The 23146-nt window shown below is 36.6% G+C and overlaps 1 protein-coding gene across 13 annotated transcripts in view; it reads left to right on the forward strand.

Moving 5' to 3' along the window:
• The window catches only part of DMD (dystrophin), a 1146493-nt gene that overhangs the window by 346589 nt on the left and 776758 nt on the right, over positions 1 to 23146 (forward strand). For all 13 annotated transcript variants that reach the window (XM_074534563.1, XM_074534577.1, XM_074534568.1 and 10 more), the window contains 3 exons: positions 18698 to 18790; positions 19693 to 19770; positions 22841 to 22933. In XM_074534563.1, the coding sequence (XP_074390664.1) occupies positions 18698 to 18790; positions 19693 to 19770; positions 22841 to 22933 (264 nt within the window). The remainder of the gene's footprint in view (positions 1 to 18697; positions 18791 to 19692; positions 19771 to 22840; positions 22934 to 23146) is intronic.

A 23146-nucleotide genomic window follows, 5' to 3' on the forward strand; every position in this document is an offset into this window, starting at 1 on the left:
TACAGATTCAGGTTACTTGACCATCATAATCTTGAAATAAAAAATCTGAGAGTGAATTTGGTGTTACCTTCAGAAGAGCACTCCACAGAGAATAGGGTAGGTTTCACTTTCCATTTATAAAATGAAACTTGACCTGAAAAGATATGTTATTTTCAAGTGATATGGGAATTGACCTTAGTAATAAAAGTGTAGTTTTGTGTGTGTTTAATCTGCTTTTCCTCTAAGTAGATATATTTTAATGCTATGAGGACTGTCTGGAATATGGTTTAGTAGTGCTTTAATGCACACTGCAGATGTTAATGACCTAAAGAAGGTTTTCTTTGTATTTGAGGTGTCGACATGCATTCTTCCAAAATATACTCTGGTGGATCCTAATGCTGTAGTATAAGACATAAACAGATATTATGTGCATTTTAGTATCTCACCATAAAAATGTGAATTTAAGGGAAAGACATCTGTGAAATTGGGTATTTTGAATTTTTGTTTAATCTATCATTGCTTTTTGAATCTGCTCTCAGTAAACTTAAGAATGGGACTGTCTTCTTTTAGTAGCAATACTAAGAAATTGCCAAATATTTGGGGGAAAAAAAAAAGACCAAAAATTTAGGCTGTATTTTGTATTTCTATTAACAATCTATGTCCCATAAAAATAGTATGAATTTTTTTCAATCAAAAAAAGCAAGCAATGGACTCAAAAAAACCCCCAAAACAAAACAAAAAACACTGAATCAAGACAGGAGGAAGGTGAATAATATTTAATATGTATGTGCAGTGAATTCAATTTCTATTACATCATTAAGGCATAATGAAGTAGCTGTGAGATGTGAGATATATCAGAGAGAACTTCAGACAGAAGTTCTCTTATATACAGATAAAATAGAACATTATGATAAGCCCTTACTATTGACAGTAGCATAGAACCTTGGCATTATTTGCCTACCAAGCAGAAAAAAAAAATGTTTTTTTGAGGTGTCTATTTCTAAAGGCTAGTACAGCCTTTCCTCTACAGGGAATTATATAGTTAAACAAGTCTACACTTTATAGGGTGTAGTTTTATAAAGCATCCTTTGTAGGGTCAAAATTTTATAGGTTGTTAAGACCTGGTTATTAAAATTATTAGGGAGATTCTTCTGCCTAAATTCAAGTGCAAAGGAAACCACATGCCAAAGCCAATAGTATGGATTGTATTTAGCAGTAAACATGAGGCAGATATAGAGAGATAGCAATAGAAAAAGAGACAATGAGGGGGGAGAGAAAGAGAGTGACAGAGACAGATTAAGTAGGAAATATCACTGCTCTGTGGATCCTGATGGTGTCCTGTTGATCTTCTTCTGGTCTTCTCTGTGGTGAAATTCTCACAAAACATAAAAGTTCAGTGGATTAAAATATGTTCAGGCCAGGTGGGAATGCCCAGGTGCCTCCCCTGGGGGGGGGGAAAGTTTGACAGAGTTTCTTGCAATAGACTCCGGGTCTGTTGCATCACTGTGCTCACCTGCAGTCATCTGGTGCAAGGAGTGAATCTGGGGGATGCTTTGGGGGTCTTTGATGGTTCATGGAACCTCCTCAGCTGCCTCTCACGTGAATGTCTCATGCATGTGGCCTTCCTGGAGTGGTGAATTTTACAACTGGGCCATTTTGTGTAAGGGAGGATAGGTGTTCACTGCCTCTGACCACAGGTTACACCACTCCCCCAAAAGTCTCCACCTCCTCCCTTGGCTGTGGGGAATCTGTGCAAGCTTGGCCTCAGCAGATGAGCCTGTGGATTATCCCCTACCATGAACCCAGCCACAGCTGAGTTTCAGGGCAGGTTCTGGGGCTGGCTTTCTTGTGAATACATTTTTCTCCCTCAGCCTTGTTCACTTCTCCCTAGACCTGAGATAATTAGGCAACAGCATTGCCTTTCTTTTATCTCAAGCTTCCGCATAGTGGCTAACTCACGGTCCTGAGTTCCTATCAGGAGGCTTTTTCAGAGAGGGGTGGGCTCTGGTCACTGCAGCTTCTTGATACAGTTCTGCCATAATAGGCCAAAAGTCCCTCATAACAATGTTCAAGCCATGAACCATAACATTACAGTCTCTCAGGTTATTGTTCTACAGAAAATAAGAGCAAAAGATCATTGAGACTCTATTAGTGTGTTCAGGTATGAATGAAATACTGTAAAGATATTGCTATACATTAGCTTAAAAACTGAATCCTATACAAATGCAAGCTTTGGACTTCAAACTGGAGTGAGTTCGCTATCCCAGATAAAACATCCTGATTTCTTGCAGTGACTGTGCTATGATCCTTAATGCAACTGCCTTGGAATCCTCATAGCCATCAAAATAGGCCTCTTAGTTGCAAACTGAGTTCTCAGTACTGGCAGGGACACAAGGCCAAAAGCTGGCTTTCAGGAACATATGCTTCTATCAAAGAAAAGTAAGGCATCAGGAAACTCATGCTATTTGAAATTAGATTTTGGACTTTTCAAGGCAGCACTCGTTGCTTCTTGTGCACTCTTGTTCTGAGCATAGGGAAAGATGGTTGTACTCTTTGAAGTCTTCAGGTGCCAGAGGCTTACTAGAAAATGCTAATACTAACAAAGACCGATTAAACAGTTGTATTACAATGTTGTAGCACCATGCATGTTAGTATTGTAAGTACAATATCTTTACACAGCTAGTGGATTCTCTGTCAGAATAATATCACACTGTGCCCAGGAGAGCCTCGTGTGTTGTAGTAATTTCCAAACAATTAAAACAGTCTACAGTTCGATGTTTTCTTCCATCTTTTTTTTTCTTTTGTGTTAGTTTTGGTTTGTTCTGGTTTTCTTTTTTTTTTTTTTTTTTTTTTTTGGCTTGCATGTTGATGGTCTCTTTCTTGTAGAAATTAAAATGCTGGCTGGCTATGTATTTCTTTTCCATTGATTGATGGGAACTGTGATTTGTAAGTGGTTTCTGGAGGAGTAGAGGGCTTTTGTGTAGAAGGGATGAATTTGCTTTCTTCATATGCACTTTGATATTGCCAATTAGTAGCTGTGAGGGAGGTTTGTCTTCAAGAGGCATTGGCACAAACAGTTGAAATTTATAATTATGTTCTTCAAAGGTAACACTAATTTGTTCGAACTCATGGTGAATGAAACAAACCTCTTTCATAGTCTCCTGTCTCTGAATGATTATTGAATGGAACAGATACTCAGATACCATATTTGAGACAACGTCAGGATGGGAGGGAAGGCATAAAAACTTTGGGGTTTTTATCCTTGGTTATTTTCAGCTACTTAATATCTCAAGATTAAAGATATTGCTTTCAAGAAGGAGGTTGGCACAGTAGTTTGCTGCTAAAAGATTTTCAAATGATTATGTAAATGTGAATATTTATAATTCCTGAGAGTTTAGTATTACAGATTTGAGAATACTCAGATTCCAAGATGCATTTTATTGTTATAGTTTCATATTTGGTAAGCTAAGATAATATTGGTTTTTGGGGGTTTTTTTGAAGGGCCACACTTTGGCTCTGTCAGACAAATAATTAGAATATTAAAATGAATTCCTCTGGTGTATATTGGAGATTTAGTAGTGAAACTTTATTTTAATTTGGTTGCCTATTTGAAAACTACTGATTTTTTAAAAACTCAGAATTAGAAACTTTCTCAATTTCTTTCACTTGGAGAAGCTGTTGAGAAATTACAAAAAATGTGAATATGCTAGAAGTTCTGAGAGATTAGATGTTTCTCAAAGTAAATTCCATATTAAAGATGAATTTTTCTAGAGCATGGGAATATATACACTGAAAAAGCTACATATGGCCCCTAGACGTGGCATCTGCAAAGGCAGTTTGAAGGACTCAAGTAAAGGTGTGTCAAAACCAGGTCAGAATGATGCCTTAGGTTAGGATCCTTAGCTAAAAACTGCATATTTCACTTATAAATATAGAAAAGGTCTTCACAAATATAGAAAAACCATATGGAAAAACAAAGATGGTTGTTCCGAGTATCTTGTCTTTAGCAAGGTCCAAAAGCAGAAGATAAAAAAAAAACATTTATCAGTAGAGAAAGCACATAACTTGTGTTTTTTTCCCCGTAATTACACAGGCTCTAGCAGTTGCAACTCACAGACTTTCTGATCCACCACTTGTTTTAGGTGCTTAATAAGCTTCAGTGAATGTCTCTTCTGTGAACTTCATAGTGACTCTTTGAATTCAAGTCAGTTTTAGCATCTGCAGTCTTCTGTTGGCAACAGGTTCCACAGCTTTGCTAACTCCTGGGTGAAGGAACACATCCTTCTGCATGTGCATCTGCTACGTGCTGGCTTTATCCCAGGCCTCTCCAGCTTCTTTTAGGGGATCAGTGCTATTTAATAGCTTCATTAATGGCACAGGGATCAAGTGCACCCTCAGCAGATTTGCGGATGACGTCAACTGCCGAGGGGTGCAGTTGACACACCTGAAGATCAGGATGCCATCCAGGAAAACCTGCACAAGCCTGAGAAGTGGGACAATGGCAATCTCATGAAATTTACCAAATCCAAGTGCAAGGTGCTGCAGCTGTGTTGGGGCAATCCCTCGTGTCAATCCAAGCTGGGGGATGAAAAAAGCAAAAGCAGCTCTGCAGAGAAGGACTTGGGGGTGCTGGTGGGTTGGAGGCTGGACATGAGCCGGCTGTGTGCATTTGAAGCCCAGAGAGCCAAATATGCCCTGGGCTGCACCCAAAGAGCTCAGAGAGCCAAATATGTACTGGGCTGCACCCAAAGGGCTGTGGCCAGCAGGCCAAGGGAGGTGATGCTGCCCCTCTGCTCTGCTCAGGTGAGACCCCACTGCAGGGCTGCACCCAGCTCTGGGGTCCCAGCACAGGAGGGGCATGGAGCTGTTGGAGGGAGTCCAAAGAGGGCCACCGAGAGGATCAGAGGTCTGGAGCACCTCTCCCACAATGAAAGGCAAAGAGAATTGTTTGGGCTGGAAAAGAGAAGGCTTTGGGATGATCTAATTGTGACCTTCCAATACCTGAGGAGAGCCTGCAAAAAAGCTGGAGAGGGACTTTTCACAGGGGCATGTGAAAAGTCACATTTCACATTCCTAATATCTAATGTCACATTCCTAATATCTGTTTTGGCTTAAGGCCATTAACAAAGAGGGAATGGCCTTAAGGTGAAACAGGGAAGATTAGTTATTAGGAAAAAAACCACTGTGAGGGTGGTGAGGCACTGGAACAGGTTTGCCAGAGAAGTTCTACAGGGCCCATCCCTGCAGGGGTTCAGGGTCAAGTTTAATGGGGTCCTAAGCAACCTGGTCTAGTGAAGGGTATCCTTGTCCACAGCAGGGGGATCCGAACTAGATATCTTTAAGGTTCTTTTTTACTTGTTGGAGGAAGACTGACCAGTCCTTTGTTCTGCTGGTTTCTGGATTCTACTCTTTCACAGTGCTAAGTTATCCACTCTTCCCTTTCCATGAAGTGAGTCTTATCATGTTTTCTGCAGGGATATGAAGTCACATGGACATTAAAGGTGATCTTAAGGTTGTACTTAGCTGTGTAAAGAAATGTCCTTTAAGAGTCTGAAGATCTATATAATCTCATAGCTGTCTAAATAGAAGTATAAACAGCATATTTTTTTAGCCAAGGCAGCACATATGGACCATTCAATTTTGAAAATTGTGAGCTTTGATTATAAAAATTATAGTCATTTAAAGGAGGACTTAATTAACATAAGGTAGAGTACTGCAAAAATTTGGTTCCCATGCATTTAAATGTATGAATTTTAAATGATTTACAGTCTACTCAAAATCAAGTTAATTTTCACTGGAACTCTTGTGATAGTTTTCCTTAAATGTCAGTGAACCAAAAAATGTCAGAATGAGAACACATATTTGAATGAACAGCAAGCTATTATTAAAATAATCCCTAAATTCCAAAATGCATAATTGATTACTGAAATCTTCTCAATTTATTGTAGATTCATTTGAGCTAATTAATAGCAAGTAAACATGATTATAAAATAGGAAACAATTTTTGTTTCTGCTGTAGCGTTCTTTATATAATCTTTTTATTCTGTGTTAATTATTGCACTTATGATCATTTTTATGCATTCTACAATTTTTTTTCCTGATTTGTTGTTACTTTAATTTGTATTCTTTTGAGTGAAACTAAAAAGTAATAAGTATGAAGTCTGTTTTAAATATTTGTGTTCATGTTTCCACAAACTTTATTTAAAACTACAGCATGAAAGTCCTGTAAAGTCCAGTAAAGACCACACCTTCCTGAAACCAGCTCAACCACTCTTCTGGGTAACTCCCCCCAGTTTACCTACTGGGCCTGACAGCCTGTGGTGTGGAATATCCCTTGGGCACCTCCCTTGACCTGCTGCCCACACTGCTGGGGATGCAACCCAGGACAATTTTGGCTTTCTGGGTCACCTGTCCCAGCTGTGCTCCCTCCCGGTTTCTTTTGTTGACCTTCTCACTGGCAGAGCATGAGGCAAAAAGAAAAGTCTTTGACTTAGGATAAACATGACTTAGCAAAAAACGAGACATCAGTGTGTTATCCACACCATTCTCATTCCTAATCCAAAACACAGCACTGTAACAGCTACTGAGGAGAAATTAATTAACTCTGCCCAGCTGAAACCAGGACACTGTCACAGCAGAACTCCCTCTAGGATGATACTTATGTTCAGGCTGTTCCAGTGCTGTAGACTCATAGAAGGATTTGGGTTGGAAGGAATCTTTAAAGGTCATCTAGTTCCCACCAGGGCTATCTCCCAGTAAACCATGTGTGTCAGAGCTCTGTCCAGTGTGACCTTGAAGGTTTCCAGAGATGGGGCATCCATCGCTTAACCTGTTTCAGTGTTTTACCAGAATAACTGTAAAAGAAAATCTTCCTTAAATCTAGTCTAAATGTTCTCTCTTTTAGTTGAAAATTATTACCCCTTATCCTATTGCTATAGAACATATGAAAATATCTGTCTTCATACAAAAGACCTTTAAACTGGAAATACCACAATACTCAAGAAAATTATTACATGTGCTGTAAACACTTCAGATTTTGCACAAAATTTGTTTCTGTTCCAGAAAAAATGGGAATCTCAAGGTGACATTTGTCCCCAGATCATTGGGGCTTAAATAATTTAGTAGGAGTAAAACCAGCAATATTTCCTACAACTTTCATGAAAAATTTCCTGACTATGACAGTAGCAGAAAATTTTGAAAGCAGTAATGAACTGCAGAAAACCAGTTGTTTATTTTGTAAGTATCTTTGAATAAAGGCTCATTTAGTCCTCATTGATTTAATAGTGTGTGACACTAAACAAAACTGGCATTACTCATAAAATCTTTGCATATCTTTGGTTTAAATTCCAGCATTCAAGGGCTGATTAATGTCAGGCAGTTGCCTGAGCAAGCCTACACTCCACAGTAAATAACACTTTTTAATTAGTCCTGATGTGGATTGGAGACTGAATATCTGATTAACATTCACAGCAGCAGTTGAGTGAACTCTGTGAATTGTGTGAACCCATGGATTGTGTAAGCCACAGTAACCTCCCAGTGTTACATACATCACATCCACACACTGCCCATATATTGTGGTGAAATTTGCATAGCTGCTTCCCGAAGGCCCAGTAATTCTGAGAAGAGTGTGCTGAGTCAGACACAGTGTCCCCTTATGCATTAGTCCTGGCAGGAATGATGTGTGGGCCTGCAGGCTGTTCAGGACCAGCCACTGGAAACTCACCTAGGCAAATCAAAGAGGATGCCCATGCCACAGGGGTTCCTCTTTGTGCACCCAGGGCACTTAAGGTGTGAGGATTTGCATGGCTCAAAATATCATCATTGATGATGGGGATGCAGTTCTATAGGCATATGGCAGGGACAGGGTGGTGCCACCTGCAGTGGGGATATTGCCCAGAATTCTTCTAAAAGAAATGCAGCTCTAAGTCTTTTTCTGAGACTCCTTCACGTCAAAGTTTTCTTTTAAAATTGTTGAATAAAACTTTTGAGAGGAAAAATAGATTTTTCTCATGTCTATTCTCTTTTGCTGCCTTGATTTATGCATTCAGGGACATCTTTGGGAATACTCTTTTCTCAGTTTCAGAAAATGGCTCTGATTTTGGAAGATGGAAAGGTCTGCATTGCATATGTGGAACCGCACTGGTGAAGCTTTTGGTGTATGATACAGTGAGTTCCATGGCACACTCTGAGCCCTGATGGATGCAGATTTGAGTCTCTGAGACTGAGCTGTGTGGGCTTCAAATCAGGAAGTCAAAACCATCTTCCCCAAGCTCTGGTGTTACAAATGGTTTTCCATGGTCAGATGGGTGTTACCTCTTGGGTGCTGGTTCATTCCACTGTCTTCAGGCTGCTGCTGTGTATTTCTAGCATGGTTGGTGGTCATCTGTTTCCTTTGTGTGGTTTCAGGATGAGGGCAATTTTTTTCACTGCATTACTTTTATAAGAATGTCATGCAAATAATTAAGATTAAAATGAAACCCTATATTATCAGTTATATGTGTGCATATAGATGTATAGATGTATAGATGTATATATCAATCTATAGTTAACTGATGGGCACAACATGTGGTACAATCCAACAAAAAGATAAATACATTTCTAGAGCCACTCAGAATTTATTAGCATAGAAAATGCAACTAAAATCTCATTATTTCTTCCTTATTCTGTCTACTGCTGTCAATTTTTAATGATTGTATTTAAAGAGAAATTATTCTTATGTTGCTATTTTTATTAATTATCAGAGGGGATCCGGATTCACAAATGCAAGTTGTACATAAATTCCCTTGAGATTCTGTTTCATTTATTGCCAGATATTACAGAGGAAGTATATGCCAATCATTATTGGTAGGCCACCATAATTAGTTGTGATTTAACATGTATGTGCATGCTACCTGCTGGACTGCTGATTTTTTGTAGTAGTTCAAAAATTTGTTGGGTTTTTTTGGCTTTTTTATTGTTTTTTAATAGGAACCAATTTCTCACATTTAGATAATGAATTATATGTGTTGATATATTAAAAAAAAAAAAAAAAAATAAGGCCAAGGAATGGATGCTGTTAGAAAACTGTATCCTTTTAGCCATGTAGTTTTATAGGCAGATGTTCAGTCTCTAAAGTTATGCTTGACTTCTCCAGGTGGGAACAAAAAGAGGAGTAATCTATTTTAAACTCCTGCCTGAGCTCAAGCAGAGGGGGTATACTTGCTCTTTTAAGCATGTCATTTAAATTAATATCCCATTTACTGCAAACAAGCTTGTTGGGAATAGGAACAGTGGTTGTAGGGGAAGTGCCAGAACAGCTCTTGTAGTGCATGCAGTGAGTCTTCCTGCTCAGCTGGGCTTCGACACACAACAGCAGTTAATAGGGAAACCTTCACTCTGAATAAATAAATACTGGCTTTTCTTTTTCACCTAGTGAAAATGATCACCAGCCAGCTCAGATGGGGTGGCATGGATTTTACCATTGCTACAGATTTAAATGGCAATATTTAAAATAATTGTTTATTTAATTTAACTATTCTGTGTAACAAGATGACAGGGAGTGACTATGTGTGTGTGCCAGGAAATACTGTTAGTTTGATTAAATGCTTGTGACTCTTAAGGATGGAGGGCAAATCATCCACTTACAGTAAGTGCTAAAGGTTCAGCTGAGACAATGAAAATACTTTTGGAAGAAAACAAAAATTTGCAAACAGTGCTATCTCAGATATGATAAGAGTTTAGTTCATATTTAGCTACCAAATTGTGTTTATTTTTCAGGATGACTGCTCACTGGAAAAGACTGAATACATAATTTCATTACTTTTTTTTTTTCTGGGTGGTACCCCACTTCCCTTTCATCATTCATTTGTGCATTTGTTGAAATAATAGTCAGGTGTTTCCTCATCAGAGGATGTTAATGAAAGAGAAAAATAAAACAATAAAACCCAATCCAATAGTTAGTGGGCATAGAAGCATGACAGGAAATGTCAGAACTCATGCCTTTTGCACTGTCTCAATGGATGATGTAAAATCAAACAAACTAGATTATGTGCTACAATGGCTCAGTTTACCCAGCTGTCCATTTAAGGTCCTTTCTCTGATTTGGTGAGCAGTGCCACCACTTTCCAAACACACAAATGGAGCTACCCAGTGTTTGAGTCATTGTGTAAAGTCAAGCTGAGTTTCCTGCCAAAGCTTTTCTGCAAATGGCACATCACATTTGCCTTTTACATTCTAGGCAGAAGAGAACTGATCAAGATTGTCTCTTGTTTAAATATAATTTTTAATTCAAGTAATACCAGTGCTTCAGAAATAGGAATTTGTTCTTTTTGTTTTATTATTAATGAAAATTGCTGTTGCTTTGTCTTATTTGAATACACCTATTTAGAAGCTTTACTATTTGCCTATTACAAATATAGATGGTAGGAGAGGTTTTTCTGTTTTATTTATTCTCAGAGATGAGATTATCTACCTAAAGGGATTCCAAAATTAAATTTTGAAATTCCACTTATCCTTTTACACTTTCTATATTCTGTGTAGACAAGATTTAATCTCTTAAGCTGATGAAAAAAGTACTGCTAAAGCTTGTCTGTCAGTAAGAGGAGAATCCTAACTCATAAAGGGCATCTTCATATGCAAGAAAAACAGTGTGTGCTACATATCCTGGATCCCAGTATAAAAATGAAGCTGTTCTCTAAGATTCAGAACACCAGTAAGACAAAAGGCAAAAATTTCAGAATCCTGCTCTGCTCGCTGAGGTTTTGCACTAAAGATTGTTATTTTCATCAAGACTGATGATACTCCCTTCTATTCTGTTTACTAATAACAAAAAATTATGTGTAGGGAAAAAAATTACTTGAATAACAAATATTCATGGAACAGTCTACTGTGGAGCTGTTCCTCTCTTAAATGAGAATTTAGCCAAAATTGTTGCATTTGGCATCTGCTAGATACAGTTTGTGTTGGGCTGGCTCTTCCTTTCAAAAATCCCACATTTTAATCTTCTCAGCTCCTAGCGTTTAAAAATGCTGTTAAAACTCTATCCACTAGAGCCCCCCAAAATGCCTAAGCACTGTAAATTTAAACAATACATGTATTCTCAAACATGTAAATATGATTAACATTCCATCTTCTGCTGAAAATTTCATCTATGATAAGACTATAAATAAAATTAGTTTTTAGTTTATGGTAGTTTTCTTCTTTATAGCTCTCTTTGCAGAGTGGGGAGCATAATTATATTTACACTTGAAAAGAAAAACAACTTCATTGCAGTCAATTATTAGAGTGCATGAAGCTGGCTATCCTGTCAAAAGAAGAGCTCCTGTCCTTGGCTGAATTGATAATTCACTTTCAAACCTTGTAGGAACTTGCTGGATGTATGTCCATTCCCACTTCCAGCAGGTTTCTTTTGATGCCATTACCAGTCATCCAGTCCTTTATGGCCTTGAGCATCATATGCTGCAGAATAAGAAATGCTTCAATGACATTTTCTGGCTAGATTAAACTGGTGAAAAAGACAGCTGCCAGATTTGCTTTGTGTATCCCTGTAAGCTTTGTATTGTTTAAAGGAAACGCAGTAGATGCCAACCTTGAACACCCACTGCTTGCCAAACAGGACTTTTGTTTCCTTTAGAATGTTTAAAATTACACATTTCTTCCTTTTAATTTGGAGATGAATCTCTGGGAGCTAAGGAAACATGGGTAGATATACTGACATAATTGTGTGTGTCAAGGCATCTTTGTTTCTGTTCTAGGTATGTTTGGCACTTAAAATGAGATTTTCTGATTAATTTTAGAATGAAAATAACACAGTATTCCTCAGAAACTTGGGTTTGTGCAGCTGTAATGACACTAGAAAAACAGAAGGGCTGTACTGAGGGGAAAATACACTTTTACAAGAACTGAAGTATAAGGAGGGTGTGGTATCATTCCCTAACTTGAGAGTCTGTATATGAAACCAGCTTCTACTCTGGGAGTGTGTCCTGTCCATGAACCTGAGCTGCCTTCAGACAGTTGGTAGGACCTGCCCCAGGTCCCTCTTTGGGTGTTGGGTGTTGTGGGCCTGCTGCAGGTGTTGTGGCTGGTGCTCTGTTGAAAGGCACAGGAACATTTGATTCTCTGACTGGGAGGACAATGTGGCTTCTTTAGAGGAGGGTGGTACAGATTTCTCTCCATTGGTCAGAAGCAGTCTTTTCTAAAATACTGGTGCCCAAAAGTTACTCCCATATGTAACTCCCTGAAAAATTAGGTTAGAGAGCAAAAAAAGAGATGTCTACCATAAGGCCTGGGAAACAGATTGGATCCCTGACAGCAAGGAAGCAAAGTGCCTGTGCAGTGTTTGACCTCCAGCTGGCCGACAGAGAGTTTCACCTGCAGCCAAAGGGATGCATCCATGTTCTAACTGGGAAAAGAATGCTGAAGGGAGAGAGGATGGCATAGCTGGCAAGTCATTGTTTTATGCTCCCCATGAGCCCATGAAGCTAAGGACTAATTAAACAATGCCTGGTGCATCTTTCTTCCCTCTGGAGTGGGACAATATCCTTTTCTGCTGTAGCAGTAATCCAGTTTCAATGAAAGAAAATGTCAGTCACTTTGATGAACTTCCCAGCAGAATTGAACAATCCAAAAGCAAGGATGTTGGGGAGAGAAATTGAACTTTTAATATATTTAGCAGAGCAAGAACAAGTATTTATAGTCCTCTTTTTATTAAAACTGACTTAAAAGATCTGTTGAGAGTAGTTCAATATAATTTCTTTATTGTTTCGCAGAGTGAAACATCAAATATTTTGACTGCAAGAAAAGGCTGATTCTTTCAAGTCTTACTAAGGGTGACTGACATCTGTGAGCCAACTAAGTTTTAATTTCTTTCATACTGACTTCTACTCATCAAAATGTAGAGATTTACAAACTGAACTTGAGACAATTACTTGAAAAAGTTGTGTAAAGACTCATATCCTTATATCCTTCTGCCTTTCTGGATTGCACCTCGTCTTTTAAGTTTTTTCATTATCAATCAGCACACTGAGGTCCTGGTCAAACTGCAGGGCACCTCTGCCTCTCTGCTCCATAGCCCTGCATGCTGGGGGCACAGATGGGATGCAATGCAGCTCCCTGCCAGGCTCTGCAGTCCAGGTTTCCTGTCCCTTGTGGAGTCTGAGGTCTTGTCCCAAGATCAAATCTCAGTTGTTTCCCTGTCCTAAAAGTCTGGAAGGCTTCTGTGTCTGTTATCGTAAGCTGATCTTTCTTCTGTACACCTAGTATAACCTTCAACCTTTTGTCTAGTGCCATGATGAACTTGAATTCTCTATCTTTAGGGTGCATTTTATCTTTCAATATATTCTCTGTCTCTCTCCATCTGCTGATAGTTTCAGTTGCTAGATTTCCAATATGAAATGATAATAATAAGCCAATAATGCTGTAAAATGCATAAGAAATAGCATCCAACTTGTCTTACTGTAATAATCTTCTTACAGTCTAGTCTGCCTCAAACAAAAAGTGTAATCTAAGTGAATATTTGTCTGCAAAAGAAAATGAAAAGTCAGAGATGTCTTCGACAGCAAGTTTTTACCATTTGTAATTTTTCTTAAAAATGTGAAAATGTATCTGTTAGGAAACAATGAAAATATATTCTTATTAAAGAACTTCAAATAATAGTTGTGTTTCAGTTTTCTGTTATCATGTATTTTGCTGGAGCTGTTATTATGGGCTCATTGCTTGAAATTTGGTGTGTTTATGACCCTTAGGAAATAGAAATAAATTTCTACCCTTCATGTTTGTGGGAGAAAATTTATGGCTTGTTGTGGTTTAAGCCTGGCTGGCAACTAAGCACCATGCAGCTGCTTGCTCACTCCCCACTCCCTCCTCCTCCCAGTGGAACAGGGAAGAGAATAAAAAGGAGAAGTTTGTAGGTTGAGATAAAAATTTAATAATTGGAAATAGTATTAACGATAATGATGGTAATAATAATAATAATAATAATAATAATAATAATAATAATAATAATAATAATAATAATAATGTAGATTTGAAAAATAAAACCCAAAAACCATATAGATACACCCCAAGAAAAATAAGTGATGCACAATACAGTTGCTCACTACCCACTAACAGATGCCAAACCCCATTCCCCTGGGCAGTGTGTGGCTGGGGTGGGGGAAGTGAGTGAGCAGCTGTGTGGGGCTTAGGAGAACAGATCTTTCTGTGCCTAGTGTGGGGCTGATGTGCCAGGCCCTCAGATCCACACAGTCCAGTAATCCTGGTTATTCCTCTTCTCCACCTGACTGGGCAGGGCACTCTAATCTTGATCACAAGATTCCCCACTTCATCATAGAAGTGGACTAGGACTTCTTTCCATAGAGTCAGTAATATAATCAGCCTTTCCCTTCTGCCTGGGAAACTGTCCACTGGAAGTTGGAGCAAAAACTTTCCTTAAGGAACCCCCACTTGTGGTTGCTTTTCCCTGCTATCCCTACAGCCATGCCTCTAGGGTAGAGGTATGCTTTCAATCCCACTTCCTCGTGTCCTCTCCATGGTCCCACTTAAACCTCATTTGTTTTTAATCAACATTTGTTTTTACTGAACATTTGTTTCTTTCTTTCTTTCCCCCTCTTTTCCCAACTCTCCCCTTCCCATTTCCTCTCCCTTTGCTCAACTTTCCTTTCATGAAGAATTTGCCTCTGTTAATTTGTTCTAAATTATAAAGCTGCTAAGAGCTTTATGCTAATCAATTTTTTTTGAGCTTTAACTCCTTAGAGAGCCAATGTTTATGAACAGATATATTTGTGCCTTCTCTGGGCAAATTATTTTTTAATTATTTCATTATGTTCTCTGTATTTCTTTAATAATTACTGACTTGCATGTATCCCTGAATAGAGAGCTTTTCACAGAACACCAGCTTTTCATGTAATACTTCCCACAATATTAGCTTCCTCCTTAATGTATCTGATGAATAAGCTGATTAAATAATTTAGTTGTTTGATAACATTTATTTGTATAATTTACATAGAGACAATGAGGTCTATTATAGAGGCTTTGGAAAGAACACAGGAATGACAATGATAGTAGATAGCAGTGAGATAAGGAGGAACAGGCTTGATGTTTTGAGACACCTAAATGTATTCAAACCAAAAAATTTACATCTGCAGTTATCTATTAAAATTGGTTTCTGTCTATTTCCTGATTTTCCTTTTTTTTTTTTTCCTTCTTCACCAGATTTTGTGGTTTGTAGGTAATGTTCTTTGGCATTAAATTGTTTCAGTTCGTGTCTGAGTTTAGAAAACTTCAGAGATATGATTTTAATCTTCTTAATTCTGAAAGCTTTCAAGAATATATACATGCAGTTGAGTTACTACATGGAATATTCTAAGTATGCTTCACTCCCTTACAATACCTGGGGGAAGCCTTTACTGCAAATTCCACATTTTCCTCACATGTTACTTGTACAGTACCACATAGTTCTAAGACCACATCCTATGTAGTTAACCATGGTGTAGTATAGGGTTGTTTTGGGTTTTTTTACCATACCAGTGTAATTTGTGAATTAATTTCCTCAGTCATTCTTTAGGTAGTAGGGTTAATTTAATCTACAATAAAATAGGAATCTTATCTTCCTGTATCTATCATGGGGGTTTTTTTTGGTAATTTTCTTTTAAAATAGATGCCTTAGATTTCCTTCAGGTCCCTATGTATTGTGTAAAGACAAGCAGTTGCAGCCAACAGCTTTATCAGTTAACCAAGAAATTTTTTGTTTTCATCTTTATTTCACTCAAAGACAGTAAACTAAAATGATATATAAAACTGCCATGTACTTAAATCCCTCCTCTTTCTAGTAATTCAGAACAAAGTGTTATCTTAGATTTTAATTTTGTTCTACTTCTAGAAAGGAATTTCTGCTTCTGGTGAAAAGTCACCATATTCTATACATCAAATATCTTTAGTCCTTCCTGTGTCCTGTACTCTCTCGTTTTCCCCATCTCTCCCATCACTGTGGTGTTGAAGAGAGACAATTGAGCAAGAACCAACAATTCAGGTGGAAGTTTTCTGGGCATTCTTTAAATGTAGGCTTTGGATTAGTTTGTAATATAGGGTGAGTAATAAATCAACATGTGTAACAAATGGTAGAGGAGAGTCTTCTAAACATTTCATTTCTCTTAGGTAAAGGGCAGTGGTTTTAGGTCACAACCTAAAAAAAGTTTTTTGAAAATCATATTTTCAGCAAGAATGTATAACAAATGACTAGGTATTTGTTTGGCAAGCCACTCTTGGTTTTTCTCTGTTTTCAAAAGTTTGAGTTAAACAGACATTTTCGAATGACAATAAATTTACCTGATGCAGCTTTGAGCCCTGTGTATCTCAGGACTTACTGCAATGCTGATCCAGTTAAGACATTCAATCTGTTTGAGGAAGGAGACATAATTACCCCATTGCCAGAAAAACAACCTTCCTCAGGTTTAAAATTATATGTGTGGCAGTAGTGTAGGGTGCCTTAGTGTATTTTTAGTTTTGTGATTAATGGAAGGTGTACTTCCAAGACCTTAAAAATCAATGGAACTTTTGGTTTAAGGTTTACTTGTAATTAATATGTCCTGCTGGGGATAATACTGTGCTGTGTCTTTATTCTTCTTTCTAAAATCTTTACCAAAAAAACACACCCCAAAGCAACATATTATTTGTTAAGCAGAATTTTTGACTGCCTAGATTGATTTCAACATAAATGTTATGAATACCTTAAATGCTGAAAAAGGAAGGAAAGACAGAGACACAGGCAGTTATAAAGCCTAGTTCTGTTTTTCCTATATGATGCAAGCCAGTACAATTGTATTCTGTTGTCAAAATGTCATTGTTCTCATATTCCCAGAGAAATTCAGTAGCATTATGGGCACAACTCTTTCACAGTGTTACAGAAGGGCCTATTGATCACTCCAACTTCCTAAAGAATGTGAAAAAGCCCCCTTAAAGTGCATAGATCTTCTGTTTCCCCTCTTGCAGAAAAAATGATTTTTGTTCTGCAAGATTAGCGAACAAAATAAGGTCTCTGATTTAGTTGCATGTTTTAATTTTAACTTTGTCCTACAGATTCAGGTATTCTGTACATGACTTGACTCACATAATGGCATGAACATGATTTTTTATCCCATAATGTAAAACATTCTTATAAAACTATTTCACATACAAAATATGAGGCAGGAAATACAGTTTCTGGGCATTATTACTTAAACAGATAATTCAAGGTGTTGAGTAGTGCAAATAAATCATATGTGCGTATGTTCAGTACTGGCTTTCAGATATTTAATAAAGTGGCATTATGCATGATAAATAAATAGAAATTAACTTAGTTGGAATGGGTTGTGCACGGTGTGCACAAGGATTCCCACCCCTGCAGAAAATTTGTGGTGTGGATTTGTTTGTTCCATGTAAGAGAAACAAGGCCTTACCAAAAACTGAAGGGATTGAAAGGAGCTTTTGCTTCAGAAGAGCAGTCTGAGAGAAAGATCATGGCAAAATAGCTAATTGCTCAAGTCAGTGCTGTACCCATAACTATGTATTGATGAGAAAAATATAATTTTGAACTGAATACTGTCATTATTTCTGTCCTCTGTACAAGTAACTTTCCCAAGGAATTTGTACTTCCTAACAAAATATGTTTTTCATAAAATTCCCAGCTCTAATGAGGGTTGCAGTGAATACCAGAACAACATTGTTGACAGGAAAGCAAATGTTTTCTCTATACCACAGACTCTCTATTTTACGTTGCTCTGTGGTAAAAATGGAAGATGTGCAATGTAGGTCATCATGGCATCAATTCTAGAAAATTAGAATACAGACACTTGCTCTCAAATCAATCAGAGCATCCATCAAACTTCACAAATTAGAAAAAATGTGGACATGTGAAATTATTTTGCATGGCACAAAATACTCACTACTTTTTATTGTGGTTCTCAGTAGCTCTCATACATACAAAAACATCTAAAAATTCATAGGTGCATATAAAACTTGCTCAGTGACTAGAGTATAAAAAAATATGTCTATATTTTAATATTTCATGCTTTAGTCAAAACATCAGATCAGAAGCTTGGTTTAAATTTCAGAAAGACTGATTTTTTTTTTTTTAACATTGTCATATGGGGAAAAATCACAAGTATTTCCTTTCATCTTTCACTGATGCTGAGTACAAAATGTGAGTTGTCTGTCAGCCACTTAGAGAAATAAGGCCACAATCCAGTACAATTCCATGGCCTATGAACATACATCTGTTTTTAAGATCCTGACTAGTATACATCTGGCTCATCTCTCTCTGTGTACTTCCAGTGTTTTTTCTGACACATCGAACTCCTACTAGGCACTTAAATTTTATATCACTTCCAGTGCAATTTTTTCTTGTTTCTTTTCTTGTTTTTCTTTTTTTTTTTAATTATTTTCCTTTTTTTTTTTTCCTGATTTGCACCTTAATTGCCAAGTCTTCTTTGTTTTCTAGATATATTAGTATTTATTTCTGGCTTATTTGTTTGAAATAATGACATGTACTTGAAATAAAGTAAGTGTCGTTGTCTCTTGAACAATAGAGCCCTGTTTAGGACAGATATATGTGTAAGAATCCTGTGAGCCTAAATGTATTTTCCTCTTTTACTTTGTGTCCTACATTCCATTTATATTCTGACACTGGCTTTTTACAGCTTTCTGGTCTTTTTTTTAATTATTATTTTTGGTATTTGAGCTAACCATAGGGATTGTTTCATTTCAGTTTGGAAGACGTCACATTGAAGACCTTTTTAATGATTTTCGAGATGGACGAAGACTTCTGGAGCTCCTTGAATGCCTTACAGGCCAAAAACTTGTATGTGCTTTGTAACACATTTACTGCGTATTGAAGTCTTAATGTTGTGATAATTGAAGTAGTTTATATTCACCAATTTCTTCCATTGATGAGGAACTGTGGAAACTATTTTTAGGCGTCTGAATAGGTTTCAGTTTCATTTGAAATTGAGGAAACATTGTGACTGAGAGTTGTATTAGACAATAACACTTTGCAAGGCCTATAATTGAAATGAAAATATTCTGCTTTATTGGATGCACTTACTAAGTGTGGCATTGAGAAACAAGTCTGAGGCAGGGTACATTTAGATATCTGGATTTTAGCTGGAATAGAATTTAATGTGTAGAATTAGAATGGTTTTCTAATGTCATACATATGGTCCATCTTGTCTGATTGCACTTGTCTGAAAAGAGAGAGCTGCTAGCTCTTATTAACCTGGAAATTTGAAAGTGACAGTCACGCACATTTTTTAATGCCTTCTCTTGTGTTCCTGGTAGGAATTTGTAACTACAGCATCTTCTCATAAGAAGGGTGGGAGACTGAGAATCAAAATCCAGAGATAATGCACTTTTACATAAATATTACACAAACTGGTGCTTATCTGTTTAGTTGCCATAGCAATGTTTTTAAATTGTGCCATGCAGAAGACAACTAATCATGATAAAAAGAATCTAGAATGAGCTAATTTTATATGCATTTTAATGATTCCTTCACTGAAAATTACCTTCTAACTGTGGATCCAGTTTGTTTCACAATAAACTTTATTTCATGTTAGTAGCTGCATAATCTCAGTGTATGTTGATATTATATTCTTATAAATTTATGAAATAGAAAACTACAGGTGCAATATAAGATGTGAGCTACATATAGTGTACTCTACATTCTGATTATGCACAGTAAAGTTTGGTTTATTTTCTTTGTAGGCAAAAGAAAAGGGCTCCACAAAAGTTCATGCTCTGAACAATGTCAACAAAGCAATCCACTTTTTGCAGAGAAATAATGTAAGTATTCAGCCAGACAGGCTCAGAACAGCCTGTAGACAGCACACAAAATGCTTTTTAGGTGTTGAATTAAACACCTTGGTCTATAGTATAAAAGCATTAAAGAGTACTTCTGTAGAGTCAAAGCAGCTTTATCAATGTGGATTGGATACTTTCCCATTCAACATCAGGGTCAAATGTGTTTTAAGGAGTTTAAAATCCTCTTCCAGTGAATTTTGGCTAATATATCTGTAATGGGTGCTGTCTGAAGCCAGATCAATCTGCATGATTTTGTTCTAATGAATGGTGTATAAAATAAATTTTTAAAAGTTAAATACAAGAAGTCAAACATAGCTGGTTACAAGATGCTGCCTATCAAAATATTTACTCACAATCTCTGACAATTATGAACCCTGAAAACCCAAGGCTTTTCCTACAACTTTTTTTAATTAAGTTTAAAGGCATCTGTCTCTCATGATTAAGAACACTAATCATATCAATATCACTTTCAATTCTACTTTGTAAAGATTGATTTTTCAAGCCAGTATCCTGTGAATCATTATTGAGTAAATATTCTCATATTGTCTTCCTTATGCAGGCATTCTAATGGACCTGTAATTTTAGCAGACATTTTTTCTGCCCACTATTTTTGTCATAACTCTCCTCAAAAATAAATTAAAAAAAAATATAACACTTGCTTAAAAGTAAGAGGTGACAAAACAAAGATTCTGTGTTGTATATTATATTATATCTGTATTCTGTGCTGTATATTATATTGGATTTCTTGATAGCTGCAGAAGGTCAGTAATGCTTGATTTCAAGTGCTGAATAAAGTTATTGATTTTATAAATTTAAGGTAATCCACCTAAAGATTTGTACATAAATAAAAGTGACCCCACAACATTGACATAAAGACCTCCAGCTTGATTTTTTTAATGGTATTTGATGTAAATAAATAGAAGGGAAAGTTTCTAAGTGTTCAAAATGTGCAACATTTGACATTATTGGGAAAAAAATCATCAGTACATTATTTTAAACTATACAAGAAGGTTTTGATTGCATAACTGGTTACAAAAGTCATAGAAAATACTTTTTGAAGTACTCAGTACCTTTCAATAAACCCACTGGTGTGCCCTTCACTTATTTTCCAGAACACAAATCTGGAAAGTCCCTTTCAAATCTAGTAAGAAAACAAAGAGTATTCCAATTTTAGAACATAGAAGAAGAAGCAATATTTTAGAAAGTGAAGTGGTCATCCAGTGGCCATTATATCCATGTAATGAAAACCTTATAAACTATGTAAAAATTGGTACAGTACATGTAAAGATATACTGTGTCTTGTATGAAAGCAAAAGACCTGGTTCTGAAATAGCTTCCTTAAGCTTCAGTAATTTGACAAATTATTTCTCTGGGACATCAAGGATGCAAAATCAATGGTTCTAAGGTGAATTAAAGCCTATGACTAGTCCAGATTTTTCTGCTGATATGTTCCATCTTTGCTCTGAGGTTCTGGGTGGTAACACTGAACAATGCTGCTGCTTCCAGTCAATCCATTTCACAGCTTTTTTTCCCATAGAAAAGTGAAATTACTGAGGGAGGAGCATGGGGGATGTCAGGGGTAGGGGTTTTCCCCAGTATAGCCTTAGACCTGTCTTTGGCAAACTGGGCAATGTTCCTCTGCCTCACTAAAACAGATATGGGCTCTGTGTGTCCAGGCTTCCCCTTCCAAGAATGTATTTGGTCTGTAGAATACCCAGGCACTGCCCTAATAAACTCTAATTGTAGGGTGTCACTTGCTGCAGGGGATTCCATTTTAAATTTAGCATGTAAAGTCTAAGTTCCATCTGGGAAATGTTCTAAGACATTGATGGTTAGAATAGATAGCCAGTCTCATGTGCTTTTAGTACAAAATATGGAATTCTTTAAGAAAAGAGCTCTTTAAGAGTTTTAGAGTTCTTGATAAAATATCTGATTTGTGGTTTGTAAAAATGACTTATACATAGATGCATTGAAAATAAAAAGAACCCAAAAATTAAAATAAAGCATCTTGTTGTGAGGGTGAAAACTTTATTAAATTTGCAGATGCAACATCAAATAACTTCAGAACTGCACTAGAGACTGCAGAATGTAGTTTGTGAAGGAATGGGGCACTTTGCAATAATAACCATCAGTTCTGACCATGAAAAATTGCATCTATGAAACAGCAAGGATGCCAATTTTAGAGTCATAATTCTATCCAAATATGCAGAACAGCTTATAGTTTTCCATTTATAACCCTGAGTTTGGCTTCCTTATTCAGATAGTATAAAAAGTGGGGGAGGGTGAAGGATCATTTCCCATGTGGAGGAAGGAAAATTCCATGGTGGTAAATAATGATGCATTATGAAATTGCAAATACATGATGCAATTATGGAAAACAACATTACTGGATGAACTGTTGTGGAAAAGACTTGTTAGATCACAATCACTTCTTTATCTGTATGCCAGAGCACATCCTGTATATTTCTTTATACATTATGGCATTGAATTAAGGAAAATTAAGTCCTATTTTAATTTAAATATATAATGTCTTGGGCTTGCAGGTTCTTACAATGTCTAGATGTGCGTGTGTTAACATTCAGAAAATTATATTATGTAAGGCAGTACAAAGCAGAGTACAGTAGTTTTTCTGTCTGTGTGATTTGTAATTGCAGAAGCTTCATATGAAAAATATTTGAGTTATTAACTATTAGTTAATAGTTATAGTTAATAGTTATTAACTATATTATTAATTAATAACTAATTAATATTAATATTATTAATTAATAACTAACTAATATTATTAATTAGTTAATAGTTAATAGTTATTAACTATTGCTTTCCCCTTTATATTTCACACAACATGCTGTAACTGGAATTATAGGAATTATAGGAACTCCAGATCACCGCTGGTTTTTTCCAGAACATTAATAGTATCATTTATAAAGTGTGAGTTGTATGTTTGTGGAACAACAGAAAAGTAATGGGATATTTACCTTAGCCTAATCCCTTCATCTCCTTCCAGCCTCTTATGCTTGTTATTAATATTTAACAATTTTTTTTTCTATAATAGGTTGATTTGGTAAATATAGGGAGCTCAGATATTGTGGATGGAAATCATAAGCTGACCCTTGGATTGATCTGGAATATAATCCTCCATTGGCAGGTGAGTGGCACTGCTCATTACTTCCTAACGAAATACCTTTACTTCACTGATCTTTTCTCCATTGTTATCTAGCAACAACCTACAAAGTAAGCATAGACACTGCTAAATGTGCTAAATCAGAAAATATTATGGCAGTCTGTTAACATATTATCAAGGATATTGACAATGTTAAGAAGAAAAAATAGTTTTTACAAGATTAGCAGAAACTTTTTT

The sequence above is a fragment of the Zonotrichia albicollis genome, chromosome 2, assembly GCF_047830755.1.
Source record: "Zonotrichia albicollis isolate bZonAlb1 chromosome 2, bZonAlb1.hap1, whole genome shotgun sequence".
Lineage (NCBI taxonomy): Eukaryota > Metazoa > Chordata > Aves > Passeriformes > Passerellidae > Zonotrichia > Zonotrichia albicollis.